Source organism: Candida theae (assembly GCF_024610275.1).
Source record: "Candida theae strain CBS 12239 chromosome Unknown scaffold19, whole genome shotgun sequence".
In the NCBI taxonomy this organism is placed as follows: Eukaryota; Fungi; Ascomycota; class Pichiomycetes; order Serinales; family Debaryomycetaceae; genus Lodderomyces; species Lodderomyces theae.
The window spans coordinates 162,958-180,221 of NW_026261478.1; the positions used below are offsets into that span (position 1 = coordinate 162,958).

Consider the following 17,264-nt stretch of genomic DNA (forward strand, 5'->3'; position numbering starts at 1 on the left):
TGTATAAATTGAGTAGAAGTAGAATAGTGTAGAAAGAATAGTAAGCCACCGGTGCTTCACAATGTAGTTTTGGGTTTTGTAAATCAGTTTCTATTACTTGCCGTCTCTGCCTTTTTCTCTTCTTGTATAATTTCACCTAAATTGGTCAATACCCGTTTCAACTCATTGGGAAGTATAGGTTTTGACACAAAATCTATCATTCCACACTCAATGCACCTTTCCCGATCATCGCCAGCCACGTTCGCCGTCAAAGCAACAATCTTTGGGATAAGATGCTGCTTATTCAATTTGGTATAATTTGCAAGCAATTCTTTGGTAGCTGTAATACCATCTTTATTAGGCATTTGAATATCCATCAAAATCACGTCGTACTTCTCACCCTTTTCCATCAACAAGTCACATTTTTTCAACACTTCTGTCCCATCTTTAGCGTGGTCAGCTTTGAATCCCAATTTCTCCAAGTACTTTAAAGCAACTTTATAATTCAACAAATTGTCTTCGGCAAGAAGAATTCGCAACGGATACTCGTCAGCTAAGAGAGCCGGAGTTATTTCTCTTGGCTTTGTTTCGGGTCTGGCATCTCGAAGTAATCTCACCACTCGCTCCCTTTGGAAGGGGCATAATAACGCTTCATATTTGCTGCTCTCGCCAGTCAAGGGTTTACCAAACTGCGCCAAAATGACAACCTTGGCACTTGATTTCAATTGAGACTCAAACGGGCTGAATTCATCATATTCATCTAAATTGATGAACAAGAAATCGTACGACTCAACACTTTTGATATCCTTGGCAGTGGAAACATCATCCACAAACAAGTTGAAAAAAGTCAACATGTTCTTCAAAGCAGCACCAGTCAACTCTAATTTGTTCAAAATCAATGCTCGTTTACCCAGTAAATCAATCTCTGGCTTATCAAACAACAGAACGCCAAAACTGACATTAAAGTAAAAAGTGCTTCCAACCCCTTCTTGACTTTCGAATCGAATATCACCGCCCATTAGATCAGCCAACTTCTTTGAAATGGCCAATCCCAACCCAGATCCACCAAACTCACGACGCGAGGACCCATCAACTTGTGAAAAGGCTCCAAACACTTTATTGTGCGATTGTTCAGGGATACCAATACCCGTATCCTCCACAGAAATTGTAACCTCATACCTCACTGATGTTAACTCAGCTGCGTTGCAACTAATGATGATGTGTCCATGGGTTGTAAACTTCATGGCATTCCCAACCAAGTTGATGATGATTTGCCTGACACGGGTAACGTCACCGGTAACAGTATTTATTTGAGGACAATTGTTGAAAAATACCAACTCTAAATTGTTATCAACAACTTGCTCACCTCCTAATTGTATGGCACTTTCAATGCAGTCATTGAGCGAAAATGGAGAATTCTCCAACGTAAAAGACCCATGTTCAATTTTGGAAAATGCCAATATACCATCAATAATGTTTAATGTAACCATTGCTGAACTTTTGATAGCTTCAACGTATTCTCTTTGTGTTGAGTTCAAGGGTGTGTCTAATAAGAAGATCGAGCACGATAGCAATGAATTGAATGGAGTTCGAATTTCATGCGACATATTCGCCAAAAAGCTTGCCTTTTCAGCTGTAGCATCCTCTGCTGCCATCTTGGCAATTTCCATTTGAGAAATCAATCTTGCCTTGCCCATAGCAACCGCAGCTTGCGTACAAAACAAGTGTAGCAAGTCGCGCTTTCTACCATCGAAAATCGCCTTCTTCTTATCTCTTCTCGAGTCCACTTCCAAATAAAGAGCACCAAACACTCCAAATTGATTTTTCAAAGCAACACACAAAATTGTGGAGCACGAATTGTAATTGTAATATGGATCTTTTCCAAAGCGATTGGCAAACGCCACATGATCATCTTCCTTATTAATCGTTTCTCCCGTTTCCAAAACATGGATCAACAATCGGTAAGGGCAAACGTCTATCCTTGAGCTTAATGGTTCCTCATTCAAGGTGTATATATGCTGGGCCGAACCGACAGCCTGTATTTTCGGTTCACCATTCATATACACTACGACGCCATAGTCAACTTCAGCAAACTTGATTGCACAAGTCAACAACTCGATCAAAATGGTTCTCTCATCACTAGCCTCAGATATACCCAAACAAGCTTGTATCGTGGAGTTCAAATCATAAGCAGAGTTGGAATTTTTATTGCTTTTCACTTTGTGTCTTGCTTTCCTCGATTTCCTGTTCAATTTCATTTGCGACTTCATTTCCTCGCTAACACTATCATCGGTACTGATTGGAAGGTTAGATGGTATGTTTTTGGAGGGTTTTTTCTTTTCTTCTTGCTGTTTGGCACTGTTGATTCCAGCCCAGGTGTACATCGACCAATCCTGCTCAAGGTATTTCTCAAATTCTTCTTCAAATTGTCTGGCGAAATCTTCAAAGTCCCGTTTCCTCATGATTTCAATTGCTCGTTTGCATAACTGGCCAATTCTTCGTTTGTTTCCATTGCAGTTTATCAACCATCTGGCACAAAAGACACTAATCCAAGACACATCGTACCAGTTCTGCACTTTGGAGCCGTGCTCAATAGCATCCTCGAAGATATCCAAAATGCTCAACGAGTCCGTTGAACCTTCTCTGATAGCATTCAATGCCAGCAAAAGTATAACTCTATTTCCAAAAGTGTGCTCATTTGTTGACGCCCACAATTTCATTCGGAGATATATGTCATTGAAAATTGCAGTCTTTTTAGCTTCAGCTTCTGCATCTCCTTTAGATGCAAATGTAATGAGAATAGCCGCAACGTAAAAATAATGACTGGTGTAAAATAAAAGTGGTGACGATTCGAACACTTCGTGGGCCTTGTTCAATATCAAGTCAACACCTTCATCGTATCTTTTCGCCACCATCAACCCATTAAGCACCACAACCAAATAAGACAGTTGACTCAAGTTCTGTTCGTTTATCATCTTTTCCTCATAGCGAGCTCGGTAATCGGAAACCGAGAGGGACCCAAGCACACAGTCTTCTGAATCAAAGATGAACAACCGTTCCTCCAGTAATCCAATTTTTTCTCTCTGCGATTTTCTTCTGTTCACCAGAAAAGACATATCGTATGCTTTCCCACCCAAAAGAAGTATAAAGATGTCTATCATCCCCAAGACTATACGTAGCTCTTCAAATCCCAGCATCATATCATTTTGCGTCTTCTCTGAGATGATTTCAATATATTTGAGAACCACAGGCATTGGCTCGACATAAACAGCCAAAGTGCAAACATAAACGTCGTACATCTCACGATAGTAATTAATCGAGACATTGTTGGCCCTATTAATCAAACTGATGGCAACCCTACAAAGCTCCTTGGCTTTCAATAGCCCCGCAGAAGTGAATTGACTTGCAAAATCAGAAGCGAAATCAATCATAATCATGAAAGCGAAAGGTGAAGGACCATGTTTGTAGATTGCATGCATCGCTTGCACAACCAAAAGCTTTCTACTGGCGTTTTTCCGAAACACCACCAAAGATGGTAACAACTGGCTGATCAAATGATAAATGAGCAACAATTTTGGCGACTCGGTAGGTTTCGTCCTCGGAATATTTCTGATATCAGGCACTGATACTGGAATCTTGGCCTTATACTTTTTGTAATCTCTCAAGTTTTGCTCTTCATCAGCACTTATAGTGATTCCAAGTTTTGGTAAACTCTCAAAACTTATCTTTATGGCTTCTTCAATCTCACCCATCTGGATTTTGCATCGAACTAATTGGTAAAGAAACACGATTCGATCAAATCCATACTTTTCTTGAGCCCTTGCCATCACTTCCAAGCACTTTTCATACTCACCAAAATAATAATGGTTCTGAGAAACAGTCAATATTGACTTGAGTTGGCGCGTTGAGTCAAGATCGTCAACCAACTCTCCCACAACTTGAAACAACTTTTGCGCTAACTTCATGTTGTAGGTTGATGATGCATACCTACCTGCTTGAACTAAGACCTCAATATACAATTCTTTCTCATCCAGTCTTGCAACTTGATAGGAGTTTCGGAAATATCCTGCCATTTGCAAGTACCCGCCTATATTCAAAGTCTTTTCTTTACTTATGGTTTTGTGAAATCTCAAGGCACAGAGTCTTGATAATTCCTTGTATCTATCAGTTGTCACCAAGTCGGCAGTGATGTGAACAACTAATGAATCGTAAAAAAACCTGTAGCTGCAATGAGATGTCAACTCCCATATATCGTTATCTGTTAAATCGAAAGGTGACTCGGTCGAGCAAAGTAAATCGAAAGGAACCTTGTAGTAGGTGGTGGTGGGCAAAAGTAGCTTTGAGCCAACCATGATCGATAAGGCTTTGAAAGCCCTGTCCATAGGCATAGCAGAGGCAACTATCAAGTCAGACAAGTGGAAACCTGGACCTTGAGAGATAATTGCCGCAAATTCCAACAAGCATTTGACATCGGGGGTGAGTGTTGCATTCAAAAAGTTTTGAATGATTTCATTCCTATTCATCCCATAATTCTCTGGAGACAAGTTATCAACGACGAATCGGCCATAGTTATGTAAACTAAGATAATAGCAATGCTGTGAAAATCGGGCCATGCTTATCGCGTATTGAGCAAGCATTATGTTCCCTCCAGTGGCATCATAAAACTTTAAAGCATCAGCAATTAGCTTATTGTTGGCACCAGAGAGTTTATGCGTAGTTTGTTCAGTTGTGGCTTTATTGATCATGGAAGACATACTGCTTTGCTGTGGGGCTGCTGCGTGATGTCCACCAATATGCGTTTTTGACGACGACAGATTTGCTCCAATCAATTGCACGATCCAGCTTTTGTATGCATCTCCTGGTACTTTTGGTATGTCAAAGACATGCATCTTCATGCTGGAACGATTAACGTAATCCTTGAACCGTTTCTCTTTCTCAACACTGTCGATGTTTTCCTGAAACTGCCTAGCATCGGTGGTGAACGTGGCAACCAATTTTAAGCTCATCTCGCTAATATCCGATTCATCATCAAATTTCAACATATCACACAAGAGCTGCCATGACTCTTCGGAGCACCAGTGTAGGTCATCAATGAATATTGTCAATCCTTGTAAGCCAACAACCTTATAGAATGATCTTATAATTGCCCTGAATTTGACCTCCAACGTAGATGTTGCTTCTTCTTTTATGGGACCTCCTGGAGAGCTTGTCCCCAGTTTGTGCTGATATATGGAAATATACTTTGGACCTAAAAGTTTTCTCAATTGAGGGATGAGGTAAAACAATATGCTTAAGTCTAAGGGGATGTTTGTGACAATTAGATCTCTCCAACTATCTTGTATTTCCTCTGAGCATTCCAAAATTTGGCCAATGACCGTTTTGATTCCTTCCAAAAGCATTGAATAGATTGAGTTACCTGTATCTGAACAAGAGAACTTCCACATGCAATAAAAGTCATATTTGAAAAATGCACCTACCCGCATATCATTCAAAATGATAGTCTTTCCAACTCCACTTACACCACTAATCCAGAATAAGTTGACTCCTCCTTCAAAAGTGTTGTTGTAAATGTCAAAAATTTCCTTGTATACTTCATCACGACCAACAAACTTTGCTGGAAAAGTGAAAGTGGGACTGTGCCCCACCTTTTCTGGCAGTTTCATTTTCTCTTTGTTGAGATATACATCAAAGTCCCCTGTTTTTTTCCAATGGTTCCAAACAAGTTCACCCATAGAGCTCACCCTGTCGATGTACTGATTTTTGATTAAAATCAAGTCACTAAGTAAGGAATAGCAGTCGATATATCTATCCAGTGGATTTTTCTCAAGACATCTCATTATAGTGGTACCTAGTTTCTCTGAGACCCAACTAGGTGCTAGTAAATGAGGGGCAACAGGCTTTTGGAAAATATGCATGCGAACAATTGAATTTGGATCCTCACTTTGAAAGGGCAATGTTCCTAGTAACAATTCGTACAATACAATACCAATAGAGTAAAAATCGGATCTGTGATCCACCATTTGATTGACAACTCCAGATACCTCAGGTGCCATGTAGGGGATCAAGTCTGATATTTCGTTCAAGTGGTTCTTTCTGTATCCGTAAATGCAATCTTCCATATGACAAAATGCAAATTCCCAACCGGTAATCTTTACGTCATCCTGATCGTTCTCGGATTTCAACAAGTTCATGCTCGTAATACCATTATGGACAAATCCAAGTTCATGCACAACACCCAAGGTTTCAACCACTTTGATCATGTCAGAGATAATTTCAATGACCTTCAAGGGAGTCTTGGGACTACTCGTCACATGCTCTGCCAACTTGTTGAACAAGGAGTTTGTGGAGCTAGTGGCACCAATGGCGCCTATTCCATTGAAGAACAGATGCGATTGCTCAAGAGATTCACTGGGCGTGTTTTGAGCAGTTGAATTTCCACTCATTACTGATCGTACCCCAGACCCATTCGATGTGTCGGACAGAGTTCTCTCTGGGTGAGGTTCAGGCGTGCCGCAACTATATTCACGCAAGGTTTTATAGTCATTATCATTGTAAACCAACGCAACACGTTTTTGCGCTTCCCCTTTCCTGTCAGCTGAGCCCACATCCAATTCATTCTCAAAACTGAAGCTCAAAATCTCCACTGGGTATAAAATACCTGGAATCCCCACTGGCAAGGTGTTGAGACCATATTTCTTGTCTTTTTGCAACGTGGGTCTTTTACTGTTAGGGATGAATTTATTGGTTAAAGTCTCATTCGACCATAACAAATGCGTCTTTGGAGGGTTTGTACCGGATAAAATAAACCACTCATTCAAGAGTCTTGAAAGCGACAAATTTTTCATAATGTTTGGTGAAATGCTCAACACGACTTTAGAGTTGACCTCGATAAAGTTCTTCTCTTCACTTGCCAATTTGCAAGTAAAGTTTTCAGTGTCAACACCGCCAGTGTGACCAACTTTAATCCCGTGGTACAAAAGATTAGTCTGATAGCTCCTATTCCCAAATTGTTTTACTAAACTGTAACAAGGTATGATATCAGGCAGTATGCTGGCAAAATCCAGGTACTTTGAGTCTGAATTTCTTGCCGATCTGCTGGCATTCAAGTTCTGGTTCAAAAAGTCCAAGTGATCCCTTATATAGTTGACATCATTTAAATACGATGTCTTTCCCAATGCCACGTTTTCTCTAGTCTCCAGTGAAAGGGAAGAGGAGGAGTTCTCGTCGTCCATAGTTAGTGCTTGCGATGAGCCTACTGATACCAAGTCTTGATCCTCACCGAATGTACTGAGAATACTTTGACGTTGGTTGGTGATTGACCTTTCGTCGTAATCAGGACTGGATGTTTGGTCTGTGGAATAATCCTGCAAGTTACCACCTGGTAGATTTATATGGGTTGGATGCTTTATTATTCTCGACGGCTCAACACCTAAATCGGAACTTAACTCGTAATTTAAGCTAAGAGCAGAGGGGTTCTCTGAAGTAGGAAATGAAGAATCAATTGGTAAAGATGAATTAAGTTTTAGCTTTGCCAAGTTTTCCAGGATTTGTGGTGGGGTTAAAACAGTCTTTGCAACTAGATCGTAGTCGAAAGTGGGCCTTCTCAGGGCTTCAGGACGTTCTGTTGATGTACTTGTGTCTTTAGAAATTGGCGTTGAAAACATGCTGCTGTTGTTGTTTGCGACAACACTACCATTATCGTCCTCAACCTTACTGGATGCAATAGGGAGGTCACTATCATTGGACTTGTTTCCGTTATTGACAGATGAAGATGTCATAGTGGGCAACAATGAGTGGTTGATGGAAGTATGTTACCTAATAAAATCTCCAAGGAGGAGATGTACAACAAGATAATTATTGGACGACGTTGCAATGCTTGACTATCTCTCTTATATGGGCACAGTCAACCTATATTATAACGAAATTGAAGATATTTTGACTACACAGTTGGTGAAGCAGTAAGCTGTCGAAAAAGTAGAAAACTGTGTTATGAAGGCTTTTGGAGTCTTTTGCTCAAAAGAATTTTCTCAAAATATGACGGGGTCCGAATTTGAAAAGTGTTTGATAAAATCTTGCTTGGTATTCTTCTCTCTCAGTCACTTTTGAGCTCCAGAAATGTAAAACTCTTTTTTCTTCTTCGTCTTCTTCTTTTCCTCTCTACACTGTTTCAAACTTCAACAAAACAATCTCTCTCTCTCTCTCTTTCTCTCTCTTTCTCTTTCTTTTCAAAATTTTTTAAAATAAAACCCCAAATTGGTTGTTGTTGTCTCTTTGTCTATAAGTAATTTTATTTATTTAATCTTCTTTTTTTTTATTCACCGTACACAAAAACTAGTTGTGTCTGTGCTTTCTTCTTTACAATGGACACAGAGTATATGTTGTAACTACTTCCATGAAAAAGTGGAAAGCCAAGTGTCCATTACGGTAATCCTAGCAGGACTTATTTTCCCACAATCTCTCACACTTATGCATACACTTCTACTGTGTCAAAGAGAAAAAAATAAAAAAGACTGTCATTTCTATGATTGCTGTGTTTGTCTTCTATCTTCTATATTCTGTTTAAATTTACTTCGAGATTTTGTGACACCTTCTGACCTTGAACCGAAGAACAAACACCTCTACATACTCATTACTAAGCATTCTACCTGCTATACTAAGAGACAATACCATTGCTGTCCGCGGGCGAAGCAAAAATTTAGTGCCCTTTACTCAACTGTGAAACCAATGTCTTAAACGCTGTGGAATGTGCGTGTATTGTGACCGATTTATTATTATCACAATTTTGTATTGCTCTTGTCTGTCTCTGTCTTATTTTCTGCTTCTACTTTTTTCTGTTTGTCCTCCTTATGCACAAAAGCTTAAAAAAATTGAAAATAATTTATCCGGAATTCCATCTTCACATAGCTCTTGTATGCTGCTGATTACGAAAGAGGGTTGCGTTAGCTGCTTGACTAGCAAATTACTGCAATATACAAAAGTGGAGAATGCTAGAACATCATATTTGTACTATACTTAGCTTCTGCTTGGAATTGGTGTCAAATTTATCCTCACTTTAAGGTTTTCTAACTTTCAAAAAATGTTAACTCAAAGACGTTCTCAACCAAATGGCCATTTACGCTGCACTACTTCAGAATTATTATCTCGGTTAAAGAAGTATAAACGCCCTTTGACTAGTGTCTCTTGACAGATCTAGTAGTACTTTGTGGATGCTATTTGCCGTTCCGATATTCTACATCCTAGATATTGGTCAAACAGTTGAGAGTGGCTAATGGTGGCTAATGGTGGTGAATTTAAATTTTTCAACTTTTAGAATCAATTTTTTTTTTTATTTTGAGCTTTCTACAACACTTCCGGTACAGAAGTAAAAGGCCACAGTCAATCCTAAGTTAATAGTAAACGACCTTTGAATCAAATTGCTAAGTCCGCTTCTTCCTGCAGCTGACATAAACAATTATCTCAGCATCGGAGCTCATATCAAGTACCCAATACTAAGATAGACACACGTTCTGACGCACACACATACACATACACCAGAGGCATAGTTAAGATACAGACAAAAGTCTCTAGCACATAGTATTCTCTCGTTCTTCATAGATTTTGACGGAATGTGTCAACCCGCTTCAAATTTTTTCGCCTCAAAAATTTCGAGACGCACGGAAGCTTCCCTCCATTCCGGTGTTCCGAAAATACCAGCTGTCTGTTAGTGTACCAACGCTAGTTCTTGCCTCACTTGAGCCTGTTTTTCTTTTTAGCATCTTGTGCGTTATGCTCAGGCGGGGATTCCAAACAGTTTTTTTTTTTCTTTATGCAGACACGTAACGCTTTACGATTTGCGGTGTAATAAGTTACTTGCCCAAATAGGTAATTGAGAGTTATGTCTTTAAATTTGCTAAAACACTTTCAAATACAAAGCACAAAACATTTTTGATATTAAAAATAAAACCTGTATAAATAATACTATTAAACATTCTAACAAAGAAGGAGGAGGAGAAATCACCATTCCCTTTCAAGGGGCTGATGTTATGAATCACCCAAATGGCTGCTCACAACAATCACAGAAAGGGAGGAGAACAGGTGGTTTAACCACGCCACAACCATCATTGAATTTGTGCCATTCCTCTCGAACAAACCACAAATCAAATCAAATCAAATCAAACCCTAAAACAAAAGAACTGAATTTAAAATAAAAAAGCATTTAACCGAAAATAAACGTGTCCCATAACATGTCCTCTCTTCCAAGATCAACCAACTTGCAACTCAATCTCTAGGCAAAGACATTGTAAGGCACTTTCTTGACATTGTACTTGTTACCTTTCCTCGTGTGTTTAGTTGGTGGAGGAACATATCTTGGCTCACCATGATCCTTCTTTCTAAACACGCTGACTCTAGTACCCGAGGTTCCATTGGAATATACTGAAGTCAAGTCATGCTTTGAAGCAGCACTCTTATAGCGACCAGAATTGTTAGTGTTTGGAGCAAACAAGGAAGCACTGGTGCTAGTCATTGATGACAAGTTGGTTGAGCTAGCACTTACAGATGGTTCAGCGTATGGTGTAAACAATGTAGATGACTTCCTCGTTGAGCCAGCTGACGATGATGCAGAGCAACCAGAATCGGACTTGGACATGACGGTTCCTGATGAGTGTGAGGTCATCTTTGGTGGTGGTGGGATGTGAGCCAAGTCTCCATATGGGACGGAGTGAGGAATTATAGCAATAGATTGTTTCCTTGATGGTGCTGGGGTAGATTTTGGTGTGGATTTAGGTGTCGAGTTTGTAGACTTGGTAGACTTTGTTGAAAACAATGAGCTAACCCTGCCAAAGAACCCACTCTTTTTGGCTGGTGCACTTTGCTTTGAATTGACACTGGTCGTGGATTGATTTTTAGACTCCAAGTTGGTGACAAAAGCATTAACCAAATCGTATGAGTTGTCATTGGCAGAAACAAAGCTTTGCATGCTGTCATTATTGTTTTTCAATTTAAGTGACATTGCTGACCTAGCCTTGTGAACATACAATGGCTGTTGCTGTTGCTGTTGCTGTTGCTGTTGCTGTTGCTGTTGCTGTGACTTCAAAGTATTACTCAAAGTTGGTGGACTACCAACCCTTGGTGTTGATGGTAACGAGATAGGACCAACATTTTCTGGATAATTGTAGCCATTTTGTTCAACCTCCTTCTTTAACACAAATGAAGACCTCATGAATCCCAACGAAGCTCTCGAATTGGAGTTTACAGATAAAGCAGAAGCGGAGTAACTCTTACTAAGTGAGTACATNGCTGTTGCTGTTGCTGTTGCTGTTGCTGTTGCTGTTGCTGTTGCTGTGACTTCAAAGTATTACTCAAAGTTGGTGGACTACCAACCCTTGGTGTTGATGGTAACGAGATAGGACCAACATTTTCTGGATAATTGTAGCCATTTTGTTCAACCTCCTTCTTTAACACAAATGAAGACCTCATGAATCCCAACGAAGCTCTCGAATTGGAGTTTACAGATAAAGCAGAAGCGGAGTAACTCTTACTAAGTGAGTACATTGATGTATCTCTCTTGTGTCCTTGCTGTTGAGCTTGTGATGTGTGTGATTGGTGAGACTTGGTTGCCGGTGTGAAGAATTGAAAGTCATCTGATTCTGCAGAGGTGTTTCTTGTGTGAACACCGGCTCCTTTAACCATGTTGTATGAGTCGACACCTGATGAGATTGAAGATTTGTAATCCGAATGGTGCAACGACAATGAACTAGACCTGGAGTCTGATTCCCCGCAACTTGAACCAGAGCTTGACTTTCTTGTGTTCAACTTGTTGTCATCTTCAGAATCATATTTCGACGAACGGTCATCGTCTTCCACAATTGGTGCCAATCCTTTCAAGCCAAATGATTGGTAGTCAAAAGTGCCACCAGTCAACCCACCTCTACTCAAAGACCTTTCTGGGATTGAGTTTGATACATCCTTGTGTTGCTTGTAGATAAACTCTTCTTCTTCTTGTTCGTCAACTTCTGATGATTCAGGCGAGGGGATTTCAACAGCTTTATTGTTATCACCAACCCTTCTTCTTTCAAAGGGAAGATCCTCAATCGAATCTTCTGAAGCAACATCATCATCCTCAATCTGTGGTTCAGGGTATTGTTCGCCACCTTGTAACTTGTTAAACAACGAAGCTGAAGGTTTGTAGCTTTCAGAAAATGATCCCCTTCTGCTTGCTCTTGGTGTAGCATATTCATCAACATCTGAATCAGCAGCTTGGTCATCTTCATCACTAGTGAACTTTGAATTGTTGACAATCGAAGACAAACGAGGAGTAGAAGGTAAGGACTTTGCTGGTGACGATACTGGAGATGGAGACATTGAATTTCTTTTTCTTCTTGGATCAAAAGCAGGTCTTGGAGCTTTGAATGTTCCTTTATTCTCTTCAAGTGGGGTTGACACTAACGACTTCAATGATGATGAAAGACCTGCTTGGTGGACTTTTTGGAAACTATCTGCAGTTGGGATTGGCACTTGAATTGGTGACTGAGCAACATCAACTGATCTTCTGAAACCTTTGTATTTTGCATTTGCTTTCAAGTCAATTTCAATTGAATTGTGTTTGTTTAAAAGCGATGGTTCTTGAGACTTACCTGGCCTCACATCGAAATCCATTACAGGAGTAGATGGTGTTTGTGGAGTTGGAACAGAGTCCATGACTGGAGACTCGACTGAAGCAGCAGCAGCAGCAGCAGCAGCAGCAGTAGTAGCAGAACTTTGATCACGAGAAGTGGTTCTCGACAAGTTTCTTTGAATATTCAATGGTGGAATCTCGTCTTCATTGATAGAGCTAGCCTCGCTAGGAATGTCATCCACCAACAGTAAAATTGAATTAGCAATGAAGACATAGACCTTGATCCAAACCAATTCCAAAACACTTGTCCAATGAGTATTCAACACTTGTTTAAACGACGTAATTACGGCATTTCCCATGGGCTCCAAATACTTGACAGCGGTTTCAGCAAATCTTTGGTTTTCCTTGACAAATTGGTACAAAAACTCATCCAACAAAGCTCCATCTTCAATATTATCAACGATAAAACTAAACAAGTCAGCAAATATGTTTGAATGTTCACGAATCACCAACTCGTCATTGTGGAAAAGTTGACGCAATGATCTGTTTTGATCAAACAAGTTTGGATATAATCTTTGGAAAAATTGATCCTGATCAGTTCTTGACCATGAAGTCTTGATATTGTGTACTTCAACTGGACCCAAGCTCAAGTCAGACATCTTTTTTTTCGTAAATTGTGTTGTTTTATTGGTATAACTGGTAAAGTGTTCTTCTCTGTGTGGTGTGGTGTGGTGTGTTCTTTATCGAATGGGTATCAAATATTCAGGTATGATATGGCTGAAAGTTCAAGTTGATTTGTTGAAAAACTGGTGACTTGTGTCGACAAAATTTCTGCGTACACATGCCATCATTTATATATTTGTTATTAATACGGTTAAGTAAGGAAAGTTGAAAGCTGGAACATGTATAAAATGAATGGTGCAAAACAATCATCAATTACCATTCTTGGTAACGTTTCTGAATGATTGTGAATAGAAAAGATGTTTTTAATCTTTTAATTTTTTTTTTTTTTTTTTTGCAATTTATTTCCCTTTTGGGACATTATGCAAAATGGGTTAAACTATTGGCATACTGTTTTTGGTAATGTACGTAGGTTAACGAAAATGGTTGGAAGGTAGGGATTGTACATTGCTGAAGATAGTTGATGATAAGAGGATCATAGAGATGGTTGCAGTTAGCAGAGAATGAAGTTGAAAGGGGGTGGGGGGTGACTTGAGATCTGTTTGTACTAACAGTGACCCAGATCCTGCCCCGATCTTGTGATATCTTCTAAGATCTGGAATCTACCCACATGGTGTCGGAAGCAAAGGAAAGAAAGACAACTTCTCTGTAAAAGTAGAAAATGTTTCCCACTCCTTACATGACCTAGCATCACACTGCAGTGTACAACTGTTGTTGTTTCCTTAGAAGATCACTCGCAACTGAATGTAGTAGATGTTACACAAAATACAGAGAAAAACTGGAGAAATAAAAAATCATTTCCCAATTAGGAAGGTTAATTATTAGCATAGTAAATTGGAATATATCTGAGTAAAGAAATATTTTACCCCACTACTTTCATTGTCAAGCCATATCCAACTTAAGTTACTACTTCAGAAGTACTAGCCAGATTACTCCTATCTATTGAGTTTCCCGCTCTCTCTTTACTGTCCACTGCCGATGAGTTTTGTCTTTGAATCAGGAGCAAAGCCTCGATAAACGCAAAACGCGTGAAATTATGAGGTACCAGAAAGCATCCTAATCTGCTTGTTAAAGCGAATAGAGAAACATGCCCATATCGTTCAATCTTATCTATTAATTAGTGCTCTAAACAGCTATATCGAAATACCACCAAAATTGACCTTCAAGTGTGTATTTCCACGCTTTAATGAGCTTGCCAATAGCCTCAATTGGCCATGCATGAATAACGTTTTGAAAGGACTGAGCAATTGATTGTCATGTTCTCTGAAGTAGGATGCGGACATCGAGTATATAATCAGCTCATGAAATTGTGACTTGTAATGATTGATCAAATACGACATAAACTTTGAATTGGCCTTCTTTACCAAGTCAATGTGGTTGGGCATCATAATTTGAGTAGAGTCAAAGCAATAGTTGTCAAAATTGTGTGTATAGTGATTATCTTCATCGTAAGCTGCCATTTGCTGGAACAACGACTTGATGGTGTGGCATTTCTGGCATGTACAAGTATTAACCATCAAAGTTCTAGTTAACTGAATAGATGGCGCCCACCAGTTGAAAAAATCCGCAATGATCAACTTGCGTAGACTTGGTAACATTTGTATTGATTTGTTAAAACTGTTCCAATCAATCTTGCATGTATCGTTCTTGACAAATTCATTGATTCTGATGTAAATGTATTCTAGACTGGTAAACTTGTTGAACAAATCCGACAACTGGCTAGACAACAAAAACGCATATTGCTCCAAATTTCTCACGTGGTTCTTGGAGTTGTGGTTGACAATGCTAAGATTTTTCAACTTTGTGAAATGATGACTGTTTTGAGACAATTCGTGATAAAACTCATTGATACACGAGCAATCTGAATGCAAACAGTTGAACTTCAACTCCAAATCAGTGAGCTTATCAAAATCAACCATTTGATAGTCGTTAAAGTTTATGGGTGGTTTATTAAATGAGTGCGAATAAGAAATTGACACTTTTTGCAAGTTTGGAACTTCTGGATTCAACGACAAGAAGCATTGAGTCGACAAGGTTGTATTCAAATTCAATTGTTCCAAATTGGGGATTTTAACTCTTTGCATTGGGAATTGAACGTCGCCGATAATGGTTTCAATAAAGAGGTCCAATGTTTTCAAATTGGGGCTCCAGAGTGGTAACGATGTCAATTCTTGAGCTGCCAAAACGGACCAATTTGTCAAATTCCAAACTTTTGACGGTTTAGAACCAACACACGACTCCACCTCGTCATTTTCTTCCATGATTTCATAACAATCTTTTGACAAAAACTGAAGTATGGTTTGGTTTCTCCGTATATTGTCAATGTCAAAATTAATAAACTCGATATTATGTTGTGTGTGTGTCCAAAAATCTCCTATTTTCTCATATAATGCAGAATAATCATATTTGCTGAAATTTGACTTGCAATGCAACTCTATGGATCTAATTTTGAGGAAATTTTGGTACGTCAATGACTCAACAAATTTGCCAAGTTGATTAATGTGTATATAAGTGCAATTATCGTTCTCCACTATGGATTTGTTGTCATCGTCATACACCACGATGTCACGATAAAGTCTTGCATTGGCGAGATCATTGAAAAGTCTCGATGTTTTGGCTACAGATGCAAGTGTTGATTGATATTCGCAGGGAGTTGACAGAATGTCCCGTAGTTGTCTGTTGATTATGGATTCTAGTAAATCGGTGTACATGGAATTTAAATTCATTATCTTTCTCTAGTGAAACTGTAACGTAAATGGTGATATTCTAAGGTACTTGGTATATTTTTCCCAAGTCAGTACCCATCATTAGTCATATACATTTATATATATATATACTGTTGCAGGGGTTTGGGATGGTGTTGCAGAAGCAGGTAGTCATTTCTTATGTTATATGCAGTACATACTGTGTGTTTAAACAGTATAATAATATGGGGTATAGTTTTTGTTTTTGTTTTCTTTGTCTTTAAAACTGTGTGTGTGTGTATAGTGTGAGGCATTTTTACCTTGTGTTTTAGTTTCTTTTGTTCTCTCTCCTAACAAACTATAATACGCGCAATAATTTTTATTTCGGAGCTTAAGTCCCGTACGGCATTTGACACAATTGTGTACAAAACACACACACACACACAGACACACACACACACAGACACACACACACACGGAGTGAAAGGAAAGAAAGTTGGCCAAGAAAACGTGGGAAAGAGAAACGCCACACCCAACCGCCCGTCCGAATGAACAGCAAAAATATAGCAAAAGTGCAAGTCTACGTACGGCACAGGTTGTACGGAATGGAATTCGAGTGAGTATTCTACTCAAGAGGACATTGAGCTTCCCTCTACAACCATACCTGACATTTTTCGAGTTTAGCCATGAGAAGGTCTGGATAAATTTTGCTCTTTGACTTCTTGAGGAGACGATATTAAAGTATTTTGCCGCTTGCCAAAGAAAGAAAAAGTGTCGCTTCACACCCACAAGAATCTTTTCTTTTTTTTTTCATATATATATTTTTTGATGTCGCTTAGCTTTACCAAGAGAATTCAAAAACAAACTAGCCAACAAACAAACAAAGTTTGAGACGAAAGGGTAAAGGGTCAAATGAGAAAAATTCAAATTGTAAACACATCTCTCGTAAAATGTGCAGAGCCAACCAGCGGCTCGCAGCCACAACCAACAACCAACAACAGAAAAATAAAGAAGCGGGGATGGCAAAATAATAGCAGTGGGGGTTCTCCTTTATGCGTATTGTTTGACCTTCACTCGACTCCACAATTGACAACTTATTCGTTGCTCTCTGCTAATTATTCTTTGTATTTTACATTATTCAGTTGTTTCATGTGGAGGGTTCTGTTGCGGTGGGTATGATTTCTTTCGAAACATCCGTTTGACCTAGAATTTCGCAAAAATTGTTGTTGGCATTTTTATTTTGTTGGCTATTATTTGTTTTCTTGTCCTTTGCCACAGTTGTGGTCATTCAAAACTTGCAATTCTAGACCCACAGTCACGACAAT

At 39.2% G+C, this 17,264-nt stretch overlaps 3 protein-coding genes across 3 annotated transcripts; all 3 read right to left on the bottom strand. All coding sequences in view use genetic code 12, as the record gives it.

The window, feature by feature from the left end:
- Positions 1-83: 83 nt before the first annotated feature.
- CHK1 (Chk1p) lies at positions 84-7,757 on the bottom strand (the record flags this gene model as incomplete). The annotated part of the gene is made up of 1 exon (XM_051754051.1): positions 84-7,757. The coding sequence occupies one exon, from the start codon at positions 7,755-7,757 to the stop codon at positions 84-86; it is 7,674 nt and encodes a 2,557-aa protein (XP_051607068.1).
- A 2,486-nt stretch (positions 7,758-10,243) lies between these two features.
- KGF57_004532 (uncharacterized protein) lies at positions 10,244-13,233 on the bottom strand (the record flags this gene model as incomplete). Its single annotated transcript, XM_051754052.1, has 2 exons — positions 10,244-11,155; positions 11,242-13,233. The coding sequence occupies 2 exons, from the start codon at positions 13,231-13,233 to the stop codon at positions 10,244-10,246; spliced, it is 2,904 nt and encodes a 967-aa protein (XP_051607069.1).
- A 1,155-nt stretch (positions 13,234-14,388) lies between these two features.
- KGF57_004533 (uncharacterized protein) lies at positions 14,389-15,981 on the bottom strand (the record flags this gene model as incomplete). The annotated part of the gene is made up of 1 exon (XM_051754053.1): positions 14,389-15,981. One exon carries the CDS (start codon positions 15,979-15,981, stop codon positions 14,389-14,391), a length of 1,593 nt encoding a protein of 530 aa, XP_051607070.1.
- Positions 15,982-17,264: the final 1,283 nt, after the last annotated feature.